General features: G+C 31.5%; 1 protein-coding gene across 9 annotated transcripts in view; it reads left to right on the top strand.

Moving 5' to 3' along the window:
• Positions 1 to 18,553, top strand: part of LOC139487482 (hepatocyte growth factor receptor-like) — a 68,054-nt gene that overhangs the window by 14,111 nt on the left and 35,390 nt on the right. For 4 of the 9 annotated variants that reach the window (XM_071272338.1, XM_071272355.1, XM_071272383.1 and 1 more), the window contains 2 exons: positions 7,026 to 7,139; positions 12,860 to 13,900. In XM_071272338.1, coding sequence (XP_071128439.1) covers positions 12,869 to 13,900 — 1,032 coding nt within the window. In that variant the 5' untranslated portion in view covers positions 7,026 to 7,139; positions 12,860 to 12,868. Of the gene's footprint in view, positions 1 to 524; positions 759 to 7,006; positions 7,140 to 10,500; positions 10,582 to 12,859; positions 13,901 to 18,553 lie in introns of those variants that run through there. The other 5 variants (XM_071272330.1, XM_071272320.1, XM_071272377.1 and 2 more) reach the window with 4 other exon arrangements.

Below are 18,553 nucleotides of genomic sequence, written 5' to 3'. Positions count from 1 at the left end.
AAACATTCTACAAGGAGTCCAATGACTGCTTAGATAACTTTTTAACAATTAGGTCATCATTTCTGTGACATAGGATATTTGGTCGATGTACTCAGTCTGATTTCAGAGACTTTATAATAAAAGCAAAAAAATCAGTTAAAAATTTGAAAGTATGGATTCCTTATTTAGATTCATATATACATTTACATTTATATAATATACATTTAACCTTGACAGAATTGTTATTCTTTGTAAATTAAACTGTTAAAAGGACACCACTTTAAAGGAAAAGTTCAAACACCTTTAAATTTCTGATCAACTCATGATTCTCTTTGAGATGAAAAATAGCAGTGAACAAACCTCACATTCAATGACTTATTTATTGATAAATTAGAAAATATTTTATTAATTTGTACTAGGAGTATTATAACCCTTGATAACAGTTTAGGAGTTCCTCAGACCACATAATTATCATATTCAATGTATGTGTAGTTAATAAATTGATACTTTTATGAGCCATTTATTTTAATGTCCTCTCTATAAAGCTGTACATCTTAGTAATAAGTGGTATGTTCTCTAAACAACATCAGACTCATAAAATTGTAATATCTGCTATGATCAAGAAAACCTGACCAGACAGTCAGAGTAGAGTTTGAAACTGCATGTACAGATCCTAATAGTTATTTAAGCACATCAAACAGACGGGAGAATTCTGCATTAAAGTGATTGTGATTACGTAAGAAGATCTGAGAGAAGTGCAGTTCGTTACGATTTATACCGTAAGTTATAACATACATTTAGGTTTTCAGATGCCAGGAAGCCATTTGTTTCTCTTTAAAAAGTCATTTTATTTTTTAACTGTTTTTAATAAGATACTTTTTGCATGTAGTCTTATTAATTGATTAGTAAGTGAATGCTTGTCTAAAAGTAAATTGATTGGTCAGTCTAGCCTGAAGTGTAGTACCATTGTAGTTCCATTGCTCATTGCAGTACCATGATCTAATTCCTCTTTGAAGTCTGTCTATGACTTATGATATTTTTCTAGTGTTTTACATATTAGTTGTACTGTAATACAGAGTTGACACATCTGCTGCTAACACAACTGAATTAATATCCCTTTGTCTAACATTCTGTAACATAAATATAGATAGAGGTCTATATTTGATTTTTAAATAAACGAACTCATCAAAGATACATTAGTCCTACAAAGTTGAATGCCAAGCACATGTTTAGTCTTCAAAACACTCATTTAGTGATGAAGTTAACTGCCATTTAAAGTCTTCAAAACACTCATTTAGTGATGAAGTTAACTGCCATTTAAAGTCGAAGTTGAACAGCATTGAGGACCTAAAATTCCAAAATATTTGACAAAATATAGCTGTGGTAGAAAATTCTTAATAATTCAAAATTAAGTTTTGTAAACAGTTAAATTATAAATAAGACCATAGCAATGATAACTTGCGTGTCAAAATACAAAATGTAATTCTCCAATCCACCAAAATTTGACATGCCAGATCTCACAGTTTTGATTAAGATATGACAATCTATGCCTGGACACATTACTCTTGGTTTTGAATAGCCAATCTTTGCTCTTACTCTTGCATGCAGAAGGCTTGGTTGAAAAGCAGCAAATACCAGTTTTAAAGTCTTTTGGCGCTGAGATTTAACCCATGACCTCCCACTCCCAATATGAACATGCCACAACAAAACCACAGAAAGGTTTGGCAAGTTATATACACCACTGTCCCAGGTTAGAAGGAGAGATTGGCACCAACAAACATGTTTAACCCTGCCGTATTAAGAACATGCCTATCTCAAGTCAATGCCTGTTATATAGTTGTTGTTAACTTGTTTGTTGCTGCATATGATTATGACATTTGTTTCTTTAATAATTGTTTTGTGAATAAATCTGAAAGTCAGTTTTCTATATGGTGGGGCAGTTTATAGCTTTCTATGCATGCTATGTACTATGGGTTTTTTCATTGTTAAAGGCTGTACATGTATTTTTACCTGTTGTTGCTAAATTTGTCAGCATTTTGATTATTGATTGGTAATATAGGTGTTGAACACCACTTTCAACATTTTTGGCTATTTCCTGGCAGTGAGTTTTTATAGGCAAAGGAAGCCAAAGTACACAGAGAGTACCATTGACCTTTGACAGGAAAACTGACAGTCCAGATTGGAGTCCAAGCACCTGCCATGTGTTGGTGTTGACTTAAGCAATATGGTAGATATACTACTTAGGCCACACAGCCTCAGTGTGGAACAATATCTGCATCCTTCTTGAGCACCTGCGATCACACCCTGTTTGTGATGGGGTTGGTGTTGCTTAGTTTTTAGTTTTCTATGTTGTGTCTTGTGTACTGTTATTTGTCTGTTTGTCTTTTTCTTTGTAAGCCATTGTGTTGTCAGTTTATTTTCGATATATGAGTTTGACTGTCCCTCTGGTATTTTTTGCCCTGACTTCTTGCTAGACCCCTTTCAATGATTGACATATCTGCACAATATATTAAGTTTTTTAAAAATCATCCCAAATCTTAAACAAATCCTAAGAGATTTAGTGCACTGCAGTATTTTAGTTGGTCATTGAGAACTCAGTTGGTTTTGTAATTTTAGGTTGTTTAATCCCATACCAATCCTCATTTTATTGCATTCTTTCAGATTCTTTTTGATAACTGTATACATTTTTGATATGTACCAATGTTTCAATTAGAATACACAGACATAATAATATATATCTGGCTGTGTGAAAGTCATTAGCTTTGCCTCCTGACATCAAAGACGAAGAGATAGTTTGTATTTACTGATCTTTGATTAGGTACTGATGGTTTGCAGATGGTTTCTTCAACAAAAATGTGTAAAGTCGTCTGTAATCATATTTTCATAATCCATTCTTATTTCCTCATCAAATCACAATTAGTAACTTATTTTTGGTGAGAGGCTCTCATTTAGGTGTTCATTAAAAAATAATTTAGTTGTCATGGATAATCCGCTTTTTTAACAGCTTTGTCCAAATTGTTTGTTTATTGAGCGGCCATTTTGGTGTTATTAAATTGACGTCTGCTTTATCTTTCCTGTCAATGGCTGCTAGTGTTTATGTTTGTCAAAAGATTTGTTTTATGTTGGAACATTTATTTGCAAATGCAGTTCGATTCATGTAAATATTATGACTAAGAGCTTACAGACATACTTCATAGTCAGTAGACATTTTCTTTCAAGTTTTAGATGGCTTTTATGCTCTTTGCTGAAGACCTCACTGTCACACCAAGATGAAGCACAGCAATAAAAGCAATGTGTTTTGTGTTTTTTGGGGTTGGTAATGATTTTATGAGAATTTCAGCCGAATTATTTGATCAAAATAGGTCATTTTAGCTGTTACAATTTTTCAGTAAAGTCTGAATGAGTTATGCTCTTGTATCTGCAATCCCCCCCCTTATGAAAAGTTCTGGATCCGCCACTGTTGCTTTCAGCAGTGATTTGGACTGGACTTGTTGAATTGAATTTTTCTAAGAATCCATGATTAATTACAATTTGCTACAAACGTTTTCATATTATTATGCAAAATATTTAAATACAGTCACTATAGCAACAGATTTAATGTTCAGAAAGCAGAGAATAGATTTGCTATGATGAAAGGAAATTTTATTGAAACAATTTTATAATTTTAAACATTTTCCCGATTTATTACATAATATTTACTAGTGTTAGTACCTTGAAGAACCTTGTAATTACGGAGATAAACAGGTGTTCAAATGATTAAAAACAAAAAATACATGTAACTATTAAAATAAAGATATTTCAAGATTGTTGTAATGGCTACAAATGCTTGTAATAAAATAGATAGTTTATTTCCCTCTAATTGATACAGTTAGCTGGTTAAAAATGCTTGCATTAAAATAAGGGCTTTAGTTGAACCACTCAAGTTTGTCGCTTTGGGTTAGAGTTAACAATGAATTTACCACAAAAAATACAAATTTTCTTAGTTTCAAGAGTATGCAGAGTATGCTAAAATCAGGAAATCAATCGAAGTATAAAAAAAAAAATCTGTCAAAATCAGCAACTATATGACAATAAATTCACAAAATATAGATAGACCCTCAGTGGTAGATAACTCCTTAGAGTTGATTGGAACCTACAAGTTTAGTCATCTGGACTTCTGTCAAATTGGCAACAACGCATGCTAAAGAGGGGCACCTGTTTGGTTGGGTGTGATCTTAAAACATATGCAGCCACATCTGACAGAATGTGAAAATCTTATACCTTGTTTAGAAAGTTTTCCACACAATTTTAAATCCTTGCAACAACTCTTTGAGAGGTCTGCACCAGTTGGAAGGCAAACTGCCACTATCTCACAATTTGTCTTTTTCTTTGGCTTCAACATCAAAATCAATCCAATGAGAAGGCCAAGTTGATTGGGTTCTTTGCATGTTAATTTGTTTGTTATCTGAATACTTTTGCATGAAATATTTTCCACTGGAAACTAAACTGAAATATTGTTACGATCACACATAATGAAATACGAAATCACTCTTTAAAGGGCCACTAGCTGCCTAATTCATGTTCACCGATTTGACTCAAATTCTCATATTTTATTTATAACAATGTAAAACATTTTTCTAAATTATCAAAAGTATAAAAGAAACAATTCACAGGACATGGTCTCAATAAGATGTAGCTTTGTTTCGTATGAATTTTAGCCAATTAACTATCAAGTTGACCTTCTATGACCATATAACAATGTATCAGTGATGTAAACATAAACAGAGATATAAATAGATTAAGCAACTCCTGCAATTGGATTTTTATAGGTCTGTTAAATTTTGTATTATAGATTAAAAATTTTTGTTTATCGTCGTTTTTACCTTTATAAGAATGGTTTTGTGTGGATTTGAATCAGTTGGTCAAAGTATTTACCTTTGTTTCACTTTCAATGTTGACACTCTTTTCCTTTAAATTCCCGTACATGGATAATGCATGTGTTATTCTATCTCTTTCTAAGGGGTTAAATTGGAGTTCACATGAATGCGTATTTAATGAGGTCGAATTATTCACTTGCAAGTGAGTAAGTCATTACCAATGTTTATTAGCTTAATTTGACAAAATTGAACCATTTTTGCTGATAAAAGCAAATTATTATCTATCTTGTAGCTAGTGCCACTTTCAGTATCTTTTTTTGTATACTTTGAGAAAAAAATACATTAAGCATGAACATGATGAAAAGTCTAAACCATAAAAATAAAATAAAAACCCATTTTTAGCTCACCTGGCCTAAAAGGCCATGTGAGCTTTTCTCATCACTTGGCGTCCGTCGTCGTCGTCTGTCGTCGTTAACAATTTTTCAAACATCTTCTCCTCTGAAACTACTGAATGGATTTGAATGAAACTTAACATGATTGTTCCTTAGTATATCCTGCACATAATGTGCGCTTCGATTTTTGATCCGTCAAAAAACATGGCCGCCGTTACTTAAAATAGAACATAGGGGTCAAATGCAGTTTTTGGCTTATATCTCAAAAACAAAAGCATTTAGAGCAAATCTGACAGGGGTAAAAATGTTCATTAGGTCAAGATCTATCAGCCCTGAAATTTTCAGATGAATCAAACAAACCATTGTTGGGTTGCTGCCACTTAATTGGTAATTTTAAGGAAATTTTGCAGTTTTTGGTCATTATCTTGAATATTATTATAGATAAAGATAAACTGTAAACAGCAAAAAAGATCAGCAAAGTAAGATCTACAAATAAGTTAATATGACCAAAATTGTCAATTGACCCCTTAAGGGGTTATTGTCCTTTAATGACAATTTTTCACAATTTGTTCATCATATTTGCTAACTTTAAAAAATCTTCTCCTCTGAAACTACTGAATGGATTTGGTTAAAACTTAGCATGGTTGTTCCTTAGATTATCCTGCACAAAGTGTGTGCTTTGATTTTTGATCCGTCAAAAAACATGGCCGCCGTTACTTAAAATAGAACATAGGGGTCAAATGCAGTTTTTGGCTTATATCTCAAAAACGAAAGCATTAACAGCAAATCTGACATGGAGTAAAAATGTTCATTAGGTCAATATCTATCAGCCCTGAAATTTTCAGATGAATCAAACATCCAATTGTTGGGTTGCTGCCACTTAATTGGTAATTTTAAGGAAATTTTGCAGTTTTTGGTCATTATCTTGAATATTATTATAGATAAAGATAAACTGTAAACAGCAAATATGATCAGCAAAGTAAGATCTACAAATAAGTCAATTTGACCAAAATTGTCAATTGACCTCTTTAGGAGTTATTGCCCTTTAAAGACTTTTTTCACAATTTGTTCATCATGTTGACTTACTTTAAAAAATCTTCTCTTATGAAACTGCTGTATCAATTTCAGCCAAACTTAGGCTAAATGAGTTTCAGAGTTTCAGAGTATCTAGTATAAATTTTATATTTCATTTCCTTGTATGTCAAGAAACATAGCTCCTATGGCTAAAATAGAACATAGGAGAAAATGATTTTTTTTTGCTTTTGAAGAAAATAGGACGATTCAAAGAACATTTAAATAAATTGAAAAGCCAAAATAATCATTGATGAGAGATTAAACCAAAAAAATTCAGGTGAGCGATTCAGGCTCTTGAGAGCCTCTTGTTATTACTGAATACCTAAAAATAATAAAAAATAATGCAGCTATTTAAAAAAAAAATCCATTAATGTATGAAAAGTTAAAGTCATTATCAGTGAGGGGAAAATAAAAACCATCATTTTTATAACTGAATGTGTTGAAATAATTTATCTGTTCAGGATTTATACTTCAGATGAAAATGAGATGGTGTATAAAACATCCTCACACTTTGTCTGATCGACTATTAACTATTTCTTACACAAAGTTAAAAAGCAGATATTAGGTCATAATGAATATTTTCTCCATTAACCCAAACTTGAATGCACACATCACATGTTGGCCCTGTTATTAAAGTTATCTATGATTTGACAGCAGACGGTTAAGTTTATGACTCCAATAAATCAGTGCAAGCAGACATTACCCATGATGCTTTGTGTTTCAGGAACAGTTTCTGCTGTCTGAGTGAGATGCGTTTTCACCTGTGATTCAGAGTTTTTACCTGTAGATGTGAAAGATAACAAACATTTTTAGTTGGATTTTATATACTACATTCAAGGTAAGCTGATTTAAATTTAAATTGAAGGTTTTTTCTTTGTTGACGACTTTTTGATGTTTATTTATAACACCTTTGGTATATTTTCTGTGACTTTTTCCAACCAAGAGTTTAGTAATTTGTGTAAAATCATTTATAAAAGTGCATATCAAATTTATTCTTTGTAACATGTGTTTTTTGTTTTGTTTATGTACTTTCTTTTAACATTTTGTATGGGTAAAAATCTTTTACCTGTTTTTATCGTGATATAAATAAACATATCACATTTTCACAAAAGACTTCATTTGCATTTTACCGATAAATTAAAGGAAAAGGCCACTACTTTATTGAAACCCTGTGTTTTGTGTTTAAATGCCCTGTTTGTTTTTACACCCATAAAGAAAGATATTGGAATTTTTATGTATCCAATTTTGACTAGCTTGACAGACAAGACCGGTGTTTAGTTTTAGTCAGACAACAAATAAAACATTCTTGAGATGCTAAAGATATGTACAGCAAACTTGTTTAGGCTTAATTTTTTTTTTTCTGATGATCTGTTTTTGGTGTGTTCTTTCTTCTTCTTTTTTTGTGTTGCTATGTCTCACAATTACATTTGAATTTTTTCCCCATCAAAAGAGAGGGTTTTTCATTTAAACTTTTTGATACGGGAGATATAATACAGCAAAATAGTTTTTTTTCTGTAGTATCTTTAGATTTTGGGGTTTTTCTACTTTTCTTTTTTTTCTACTTTTCTTTTTTATTCTTTGCTTTTTTTTTCCATATCTTTCATGTTTTGTTTTTTTTCTGCATCAAAATAGTCACTTAATATTGATGCCAGAGAGATAATAGTGCAACATTGTATACTTGTAGGTTTGATTTCTTATTTCATGATAAATTTTTGCCTTTTCTTTCTCACTTTTCCTACACCCCCACTTACATTTTTCATATTTAAATTTTTTATCCATCAAAATAAAAGTCACTCAATAAAACATATTGAAACTTAGCATAACATCCTGTTGTTTCTGTTTAATGTGAAATAGAACCCTGCATTTTATGCACCCTGTTTCCTTCATATTCAATCTACGCTTCCCCAAGCCATAGAACGTTATAGTATTTCCTGATGCATAAACTCTTTGTGTGGTATTAGAATTGTTCAGTCAATATAACGCAGCAATGAATAGGACACAATTGTCAAAGCATGTTGTCTTAGTGCTGCACATGCATCTAGGTGACTCATTTCCATGCAATAAATTGATTCTTTAATCCACGATAAAATTATTCAGGTCTACTTTTTGCAAGATCAAAGCGAAATGATTTGAATTTTTCCCATTTTTAGATTAGACGGCTGACGGTGTATTGATTCTAACAGCATTATGTTTCTATTGTCTCTTTCTATGTAGTGACATAATATAAATTGCAAATTGAATTAAAAGAGAAAATCAACTGTTACATCATTATACGCTATAAAAATGCTTTTCACTTGAAAGATGACAGAGTTTCTTTAGCAGATATTTTTTTGATTCACAGACAATCGTACCACATCCTAAATACTTTTAGATAAAGTATAGAATGAAAAAGATGTGATATGATTGCAATGAGACAACTCAGGACCAGAGACCAAATGATGTAGATAAGCTTTTTTTACTCCCAAGATTTAGCAGTCTTCACACCAAACTCAGATACACCAAACCACAGGCCACCAGTCCACAGTAAAATTGCTGTCCAGCCTGTAAATGTATTCTCTACAGACCACCAGAATGATAATTGAACTAAAAATTTTGTAAAATTCCGCTTTGGGATTATAAAGTTTATTTTGAAGACTGCATTAGTGAATATAATTTATTTTTGAATAAATCAGGAAATTAAACTAAAGATAGAGTCCCAATGAAGGAAAAATAACCTGATCATTTTACAATAAAAGGGGGTCAGATTCTAGATTTTCACGATTAAAACTTATGATAAAATAGATCCCACTTTGACATAGATTTATATTTGACAACTCAATAATATGTCCATCAGATAACTTCAAGTGAGAATTACAGAAATTGAAATATATATGTATCTGGTTACGTATTTAGAAGCAATTTATAATATAACCAATTATTAGTGAATCATTTAAAAAATATTAATTTCCACCAATAATGTATTTTATGACTAAAACTTCAAAAGGACATTTTAACATGAAAAGAGAATTTATTAGCAGGCTTTGTAAAAATATTGCACAATCATACACCCACTGCACAATAGGGCCTTTCATGACGGGGCAATTTAGATTTAATTGAATATGAATTGCATTCTGGGTTAAATGGGGGAAATATGCATAAACCAGCTAGCTTGAATAAACTGTTATTGGAAACCTTGTACATTTTTATTACCCTCCAATGTAAATAAATTATCATGAGAGAAAAATGAATATCTGACAGGAAAGAAAAAAACAAAGGAGGAAATTGAAAAGGTTGAAGGTCGAGGGTATCTATGAATTTATGTTGCTTGGGAAAAAAATATCAACTTAAAAAAACATTATGTTCGTTTTTCGTTTGGAAAAAAAGAAATCAAATATTAAATGCAAATTTCAAATGATTTATGTTTTAGAAGTTAAGTGCAGTACCAAATACATCAAAAGGAACATACTTAAAAGCTAAATAAATCCTCAAATAGATATTTAAAGACCAGCAAATAGCAAACAGATGTGATGTACTTAAAAAGGTTGGAAGCATGGTTTGATGGTTTTCCATTGTTATAAAGGGGGAGATATAACTGTTAGTAGCTGATTTATGGTGATAACAGGGACTCAATTAAACTGTTTTCAATATGCTGGTGTTGAGGGGTCTTTTTTAAGATTATTTTAACATGGAGGTACAATTTGAAGAAAATTTTAAATGTAAAAGTTATAATTTTAATTATAAGTACATTGAAAAAAGAATACATAAATGTTCCTGCAAAACAAGTTTTTCTAGATTTGGTGGGTACAGGGGACCCTAAGGATTAAGATATGCGTTGAAGTTGAACTTGAAGAACTAAGTTATTTATTTTGATAGGTAGAAATGATGTAATTAGGAATGTTAAGTTCCCTAAAAAAGCAAATATTTTTTTATCAAACAGGAAAGTTTTTACCAATGAAAATAAATAAATCTACAGTTAAAACAGTATCATTATCTGAGGACATCTGTGATAGAAATATTTCATATGCTCTGTACCATGAATTAGAAGTTTCAAAAATAGAACAACATTTTATCTTCATGAATTCTAAACAAATTGTACAATTTAAATCAAATCAAAATAAGATGATGAGTTTTGCAGGAACATTTAACATGCTTCATTGGTCTATGATGTGCTGAAAGATTGCTGTGTTTTGTGAGGATCTCTCAGTGTGGTCGGGTGCAGAACATTTTATATTGAAATGATATTGACTTCAACAATTGGACCTATCACTCATCAATCAAGTAACATCTTAATTGTTGACTGGGTTAGTGGAGGGAGTATTATCAAGTTAGTTTGTAGGAAGAACATTTCCTCTTTGGAATGATCATATAAAGAAATAAGAAAATGTGGTATGATTGCCAATCGGACAACTTTATAGTCCACAAGAGTGCAAATGGCACAGAAATAAACAACTACAGGTCACAATACAGCCTTCAACAATAAGTTAAACCCAAACTGCATAGTCATCTACAAAAGGCCTCAGAAATGACAAGTATAAGAGTGCATTTGTTTCTAACCCGAAATTTTGTCATCGATGACTATCGTTTAGTAAACGTTAAGCTGCTAGAAACAAATACATCATTTAATAAACTTTATCAACCCCACGTTGTCAGACAGAAATAGACTACACTAACGCACTGTAAACAAACAGGTAAAAGTGCGGGAAATAAATAACCAGAACTTTGCGAAAAACAACACGTGCTCGTAAATATTTAAACGACAGATGCAGAAACAAATTTATCGTTTACACGTCTCAACGATAAACGATCAACGACTACGCGACTATTTTGCGCGTACATCGTTTATGTGAACGATGTCAACGTTGACCAAAAAATGTAAGAAACAAATGGATTAAACGACTACGCGCGTAATCGTTTACATCGTTTAGGTTAGAAACAAATGCGCTCTAAATCAATTCAAACCAGAAAACTAATGGTCTGACTTATGTTCAAATTAGTGAACAAAAAACAAATATTTTCAATAAATTCCTTTTTGAATAGTTCTTCTTAAAAGTTATGAACTCAGAAATGTAACGCTTTAAAATGAAAGAATTCCAGAATTTTTAAGTCTCTTAAGTTTTATTGAAAAAAAATTGTAAACTGAGAAATATTTGCAATGTTTTCATTTGTGAAATTTGCAACAAGTATAGGTCGAAATAATAAGAACTCTCATTTGAACTTTTGATAGCATTAATTATGTGCAGCATATTCATATATCATTTTTGTCAATCTTTCAGCATCTGCAATACTCACAAATTAAACCAAATTGAATCTTTATAAATTATGTCAACACCATGCATATTGCTTTGTCCTGTTGTGTCTGTATCTCTACCTTGTCTATCCATCACAAATTAAATTTTTCAATAAAAAATCATCTTCATAACATGATAGAATTACTTTGCATCATATGTAACTAAATAAATAATTTGTTAGGGTAAAGAATTTTCATGGTTTTTAACTCACTTGCTTCTTACATAACAGTTTTAATGGAAATGTTGTAGAATTTTCAGCAGCCATGTTTTTAAAGACCATGTTGATTAGTTGAAAAGTGTAATATGAATGCAGTTTCATGACTTGGGCATCACATGGCTCTATACTTTATGTCTTATTTAATTTTGTGTCACTGATCTGGGTCAGTATGCACAATTAATTTCAAGTAGTAACATATTCTTCAATTAAATTGACTGTCATGAAAACTTGGATATACATTTGAATGGTGGATTTTTTTTGTAGTAGAGACTTTTATAGATATGGTTCTATTTTCCCAGGTACCTTAAGAGGTTAGCATTGTACTTTTTGGTACTAAGATTTTACAGGAAATAATAAGCTCCATATCTATATAAAACACGAAGATGTGGTATAATTGCCAATGAGTCAACTCTTTGACATATGCATGTTTTCTGGATAATTTTTTTGGAAAATCTTGTTTTAGAAAACATGCATACCAGATATTCAGACTTGCAACTACATGTTTTACAGACAAAAAAATATTAAATATTTTAAAATAATGATATTGCACTTTTATTTAGGTAAGTTGTAAATCAGATAGAAAGGAATAAACTTAACAAAAGGACATTTTCCTATGCTATGGATTCACTTATTTTTCCTGGATTGAGGAAACATTTTATTTTTAGGCCAAATAAAAAAGTATGTGTGGTTCCAGTTACATCTGAAAAAAAGTTAGGGTAGGTAGGTAGGGATTTTTTTTTATTTTATGTTTTTTTTTACATTGAGTCTATGGGAGCAACATTCTGACTTAAACAGTGCTTAATGAAAAATGACAAAAAAATCTTTAGGGTAGGCTATTTTTAAGCTGAAAAAGTAGGGACGGTAGGGTTACTGGAACCACCCATATATTTTTATTTGGCCTTATAGGACTATTGGTTTTGTGAAAGTTATCATTAACAGAAAATTTGTACCTTATTGAACTTTTGTTGGTTCACCTAAATTATAATAATGAACATTGGATTGATGTCAACCTGTTCTTGTTTCTGTAACGATTATATTATTATTATTAATCTTTTTTTATTTTTTGCATTACAGATTGTCACCATGTTCAGTCTTCCAGTTTTAGCGTTGTTTGTTGTACAAGTAGTGTCAATGAAAGTGGAAAAATCCTACCGGGACCAACATAGACTACAACAATTTGTTGTCGATAAAAACACTGGTGAAATTTATATCGGTGGACAGAACACTCTCATAAAATTGTCATCAGACTTGAGTGTCATACAGAAGGTCAACAATGGACCAAAGACAGATAATCCCCTTTGTCCACCCCCTCAGATACCTTGTAACTTGACGAAAAATTCTATAAATAGTTTTACAAAGGGTCTTGTAATTGACTATAACAGGAGTACACTTATTCTGTGTTCTAATATATACCAAGGATCATGTCAGATTCGTTTATTACAAAATATTGCATTTATCGAGAAGGATATTTATAAACCAGTCGTAGGTCATAATCCAGATTCATCTGACGTTCTATTAATAGCACCCGGATTCGATAAAGAAGTGCTATATATTGGATCAGAATATAACAATATTAACCCTGGAGGGGAATTAAAAGTCTATCGAGATATGGTACCTCATTTATCTAGTCGGGATTTAGAAAACTTGGAATTCTCTTACCGAGATTTGAAAGGAGGGTCTAAAATCTCACTTCTGAATCAGTACAAAATGGATTTCCACGTCAATTTTCTATATGGTTTTATTAAAGGAGATTTTGTCTATTTCATTGCAACACAAGTAAAAGCACTGGATGATAACACTGTTGAAACGAAACTCATTCGATTATGTCAGAAGGATAAATATTTTCACTCCTATGTTGAAATTCCCTTACTCTGCTACAAGGATAGAACACAGCCTTACACAGTTGCTAAAGGTGCCTTCTATTCCGAAACTGCTGGTAATGTTTATGTGATATATGAAAAGACAGGGGACAAGAGCAGTTCATCGTCAGCACTGTGTAGTTATAAGATGGCTGATATTTCTGTTCGTTTTGATTCTACTGTTGATGAATGTCAGAAGGGAAATGGTAACCTTGGACCTGCCCATCTTCATCCAAAAACTCCATGTCCAAAATCAGTAAGTATATAATATAGTGCTGGCCTGAACCCTTAGTTTTTGTGTTACCATGGAAAATAGAAATTAAACCATGTTTATGATATAAGGAGCATTATATTCTTTCAATCTGTGCAGTCAGTCCATCCAATATCAGGTTCCAATTTTGGTTTAAGGTAAGTTTTTATCATGAAGATGTGGTCAAATTAACTTTTAGTTTAACCATTTAAGTAATATTGATATTACTTCCATGGTTTAACCCAGTATGTTCGTTATCATGATTATGATGTGAACTTTTTTTGATTTATGCTTCATTACAGTTTAACCTAGATTTTGTTGTTCACTGAAAATGACAAGTGATTGTGTAAGCAAGGCATGTTGTCCTATGGACTGTATTCCTGTTTAATTATTTTTATCTATATGAAAATAAGGAGATGTGGTATGAGTGATGATAAGACAACTATCCACTAGAAACCAGGCAACTAAATTGAATTTGAATTAAATGAAGCTCCTGTTCCAAGATTTGCTGTAAGATTTAAGAGAAACAAATTGTCTAAGCCTGCAGACAGCACAACTTCAAACAAGCAGTTATTAAAGTGGGATGAACGTGTGAATGGATAAGAATCCTTAATTCTGCTATCATAACATCAACATGATCAAATACTTTTGTTTTCAAGTATCACATCTGGTCTGGCAGAATTTGTGTCTTGTGTTGCCATGGCGATGGGGTACTAATTTCATCCTCCATTAAAACTGTCAAGTTCAGACACCCTTTTATCATGTAAAACACAAATGTTCAATAATAACATTTTGTCTTTTGTTGTTAATTAATTCTTTGTAACAGTAAAAAGTAATTGAATAAGGAAAGCTCATCAACCGACATCAAGTGAAAGTTGGAAATGAGGCTGACTTTTGTAGTTCTTGTAAATCAAAACTTCAGAAGTGTTGCAAAAACTATCCTGAATATTATTGCAGATGAGATATAAAGGTTTTATTTGCCCTTTATGATGTCCTTTGGGGTCATATAGCTGAGACTATAACTTTTTGCCTTTTTATAAATCCTTTCAAATATTTGGCTTTGATGTGTGTTGCTGGTGAAGTTAAGTTCAGAAAAACGCTTCTGATGCAAGAAATTTATAAAAGAGTTGTCTTCATTTTATCCATGCATATTAATCACTCAATCAGAATGAATGAAATTAGAAGCTGAATACATGTATCAATGTACAGCAACCAAACAACTTAGAAAGGAACATGTAAAGGTCAACATGAAAAGACTTAGTCACTGTTTTGGAAACTGACACTAAGCAAGAGATTTTGCAACTACTGATATCATTCTATAATAATGTTTGCAATGTGGCAGCAGGTCAGTAGGAAAGCCTGTGGTGTGACCATGTCCAAAAAGCAATAAGATGTATAAGTCAAATGTCTATATCTTAATGTCAAGCGCTAAGATGCCTTGAATACATGTGCGAGTTGCGAACAAATTCAGCTGAGACTAAAAAAAATTGAACATTATAATTTTTTTTTAAAGACTTGATATCTCTATGTCATTTGGTCTCTTGTGGAGAATTGTCTCACTAGTAATCATACCACATCTTCTTTTATTTATATTAAAACACTTGATATAAGATTTATGCATATGGAATTATTACAAATGTATGTTTCCAAATTCCTGACAAAGACACATCAAGATTATTTTTCATCTTGAGTTGTAGGTATCACAAATTGTTAATCCACAACTTCTTGAAAATTGCTGAACAGAATCAGTTGTTTTACAAATACTGAGTGAACTTTTGTTTTAAGGATAAGTCTTTGAAACAAAAAGCTCATTATTATATCATGTACCTTGAATATGTATCAATGAACATCTGATTACATTCAAAATAATGCTGGTTTATAATTTTACAGACGGAACTAATTATTAACGCTCCTAATGACCACTATTTTAACTGAAATGTGGTTTACATACAGTTACTGTAATCTTTTTACTTCATCAGAATTCAATTAATTTATCTTATTTGTTTTAAAACGCTTTCTAAGATTCTGGTAAATGTGATTTTCATCATCATTAACATATGAAATAAGCATTTAGGTAATTGTCCTTGTAAGGCTTAACTGTTCATTTTGTACGAGGTATATAAATCAGATCACAACCATATTGGCCTAAGCTTCCAGGATATTTGGGAAATAAAGTTGGATTTGATTTACAAGGAATGCATTGGAAATTGTTCAAATTAAGGGCAGATAATTCTTAAAATAATGTTGCTTATGAATTAGTTTGTTACATCAAAATAATTTAGTACAAGACAAAAAGATAAAAGCAGCATGTATATTGAATTAAGATATCACGAGAAATAAAAGGGGGGGGGGGGGGGGGGGGGGGGGGGGGGGGGGGGGGGGGGGGGGGTAGATTTTCTTATTCATTCTTATTCATTTACCAACCATATACTTGAAACTAACTGAATTTTATATGGAATAGCAGTTTGAATCACCGTTACAACGGTATAGGTACTAATGTAATAAAAAAACAGAGCAATTCACAAGCTTAAGTCGACAATGAAACATGACGACACCATGGCCAAAAAGAAAAACATTGAAGGAAAGACAAACAACAGTCAACTTAACATAACACTGAAATCTAAAGACTGGGCAATATGAAACTCAACCAAAACCTGGGGGTTACTTAGGTACTCCAGAAGGGTCAGCATATCCTGTTCCACTAAATAAACTGTAACAAAATTTAAAGGGTACATGGACATGATGGACACTAGAACAGTGAACAGTATCTTAATGCATAAAACAGCACCAATGTCAAAAGTGAAAATAGGAATTAAGTAAAATTTTGCAATCAATTCATTTATCTAGAAATTACTGTCACCAAACAAATTCTTGAAACCGCAAAAATGTATATAGCCACAAAAGAGGCTAAAAAGAGTTAGATGTAAAAAAAGTTTTAAAAAATATCCTGACCTGAAAAATGATTTCGTTTAAACTACTGACTATTCTTTAACTTGTTATTAAACCAACATCAGTCTAATCTGTTGAAAAAAGTTTTTTTTTATATTTTGATTTTACTGTAGATGTTAAAAGAAATTACTTTTGACTCAACAGAGTGCTTTAAACTATTCTAATATATAAAAAAGGTGCAAAAAACATCGCTTGTAAATCTATACTGTGTTAAAATGTACACTTATCAATGCCAATAGTGGTGAAAGTCATGAATCTTTGATAGGTGATAAGATAAGTGATTTTCTACATGATTTATCTTAAACTTATAATGTGTGGTATGAATTTTGTTCTTCCATTGGACAATGAAAAATAAGCATTTGTCTATTGATTGAATTTGATATTTATAAACATAATAAATATATATATCCTATTGAAAAATTGTAATGTCATGAATGTTCTTTTAATGTTATTAGTTTTACTGTAAAACATGTTCATCATGTTCATCCTCCATTCAAATATCCTGTTAACTTGACTTTTTTGGGGCACAATGACAACAAATAATTTTTTCTTTAATATAAGTAATAAGAAACACTCTAAACTCATCCTGCATTTACCATCAGTAGTGTATCTAAGGACTATAAAAGAAGTAGGGCCCAGAAGTAAAATATCAAAAAATTGCATTTATAAACACAAATTTTTGACATGATTGGATGCTTCTGATCTCTGCATGAATATATATTTACCTCGTTTGTAAGACTGATTGTTGTCATAAAGGACCTGAACTCAGATAAAGGGAATGTAACTTTTTTGGATGTTCTCACTCAGATTGGTCTGGACTTCATTTGCTAAGACGCAAAGACTACATAAGCAGGATGAAATTAAATTGTGAATGGAAATAAGAAATCTGATTTAATTCTGAATATGGTGCTTATCTTGATTTGAAAGTTTACTTGATTTAGTGAGAATGTATTTTAAAAAAAAAGATTTATATAATACAGTCAGTTGAATGAAATTAAGTTAAGAGACATTAAGTGTTAAGAACCTGGCACTTAGATTGTATGGGAAAAGGAAAAGAAGGGGAGTTGTTGAATAACACTAGCTCCTGACCCTAAACCCTTAAATTTGGCTAGTAAAATTTGTATGCAATTCCTTTAAACTTTTAATACTCAGACATATTATTTCTAAGATGTTAGGTTGGCATCCTCATTATGATAACTTTATCATAGCTGATATTTTCAGTGAGGGATTGAGTTCCAAGGTTTGCCTTGTCTATCCCAGGTCTAAAACCGTAAAGTTACAGCACAAACATTCGTTTGATCCAGATGGTTTGCATCTGGCAGACGACTTTATCAGGGAGCCAAAACTTAGCTCTGTGACTTTGATCTGTTTCACAGGAGTATTTTACAAGGCTATAAAATAGAAATTAAGGTTTTTTACATATCTCTGGGATGCATAAGTATTGGTGCAGTAATTTTTAAGTTCTTTTTATGCAGATTGATTTTCGGATTTAACAAAGTGAGATGATAGCACAAGCAGCTGTCCTGTAAAGATTTATCACAAGTTTGATAATAATTTACAGTTGGCGAGGGTTTTGAAGAGGGATCCATCCTAAATACAGTTTATCTTTCTTGTGGTTGAAAAACTTTGCATTGAGTAATAATTTGATCTTTTTGTATTGATGAACCACAAAAAAATGATGTCTTGATAATAATTTCATGTTTAAACATT

The sequence above is a fragment of the Mytilus edulis genome, chromosome 1, assembly GCF_963676685.1.
Source record: "Mytilus edulis chromosome 1, xbMytEdul2.2, whole genome shotgun sequence".
NCBI lineage: Eukaryota > Metazoa > Mollusca > Bivalvia > Mytilida > Mytilidae > Mytilus > Mytilus edulis.
This window is presented reverse-complemented; position numbering and strand designations above follow the sequence as displayed.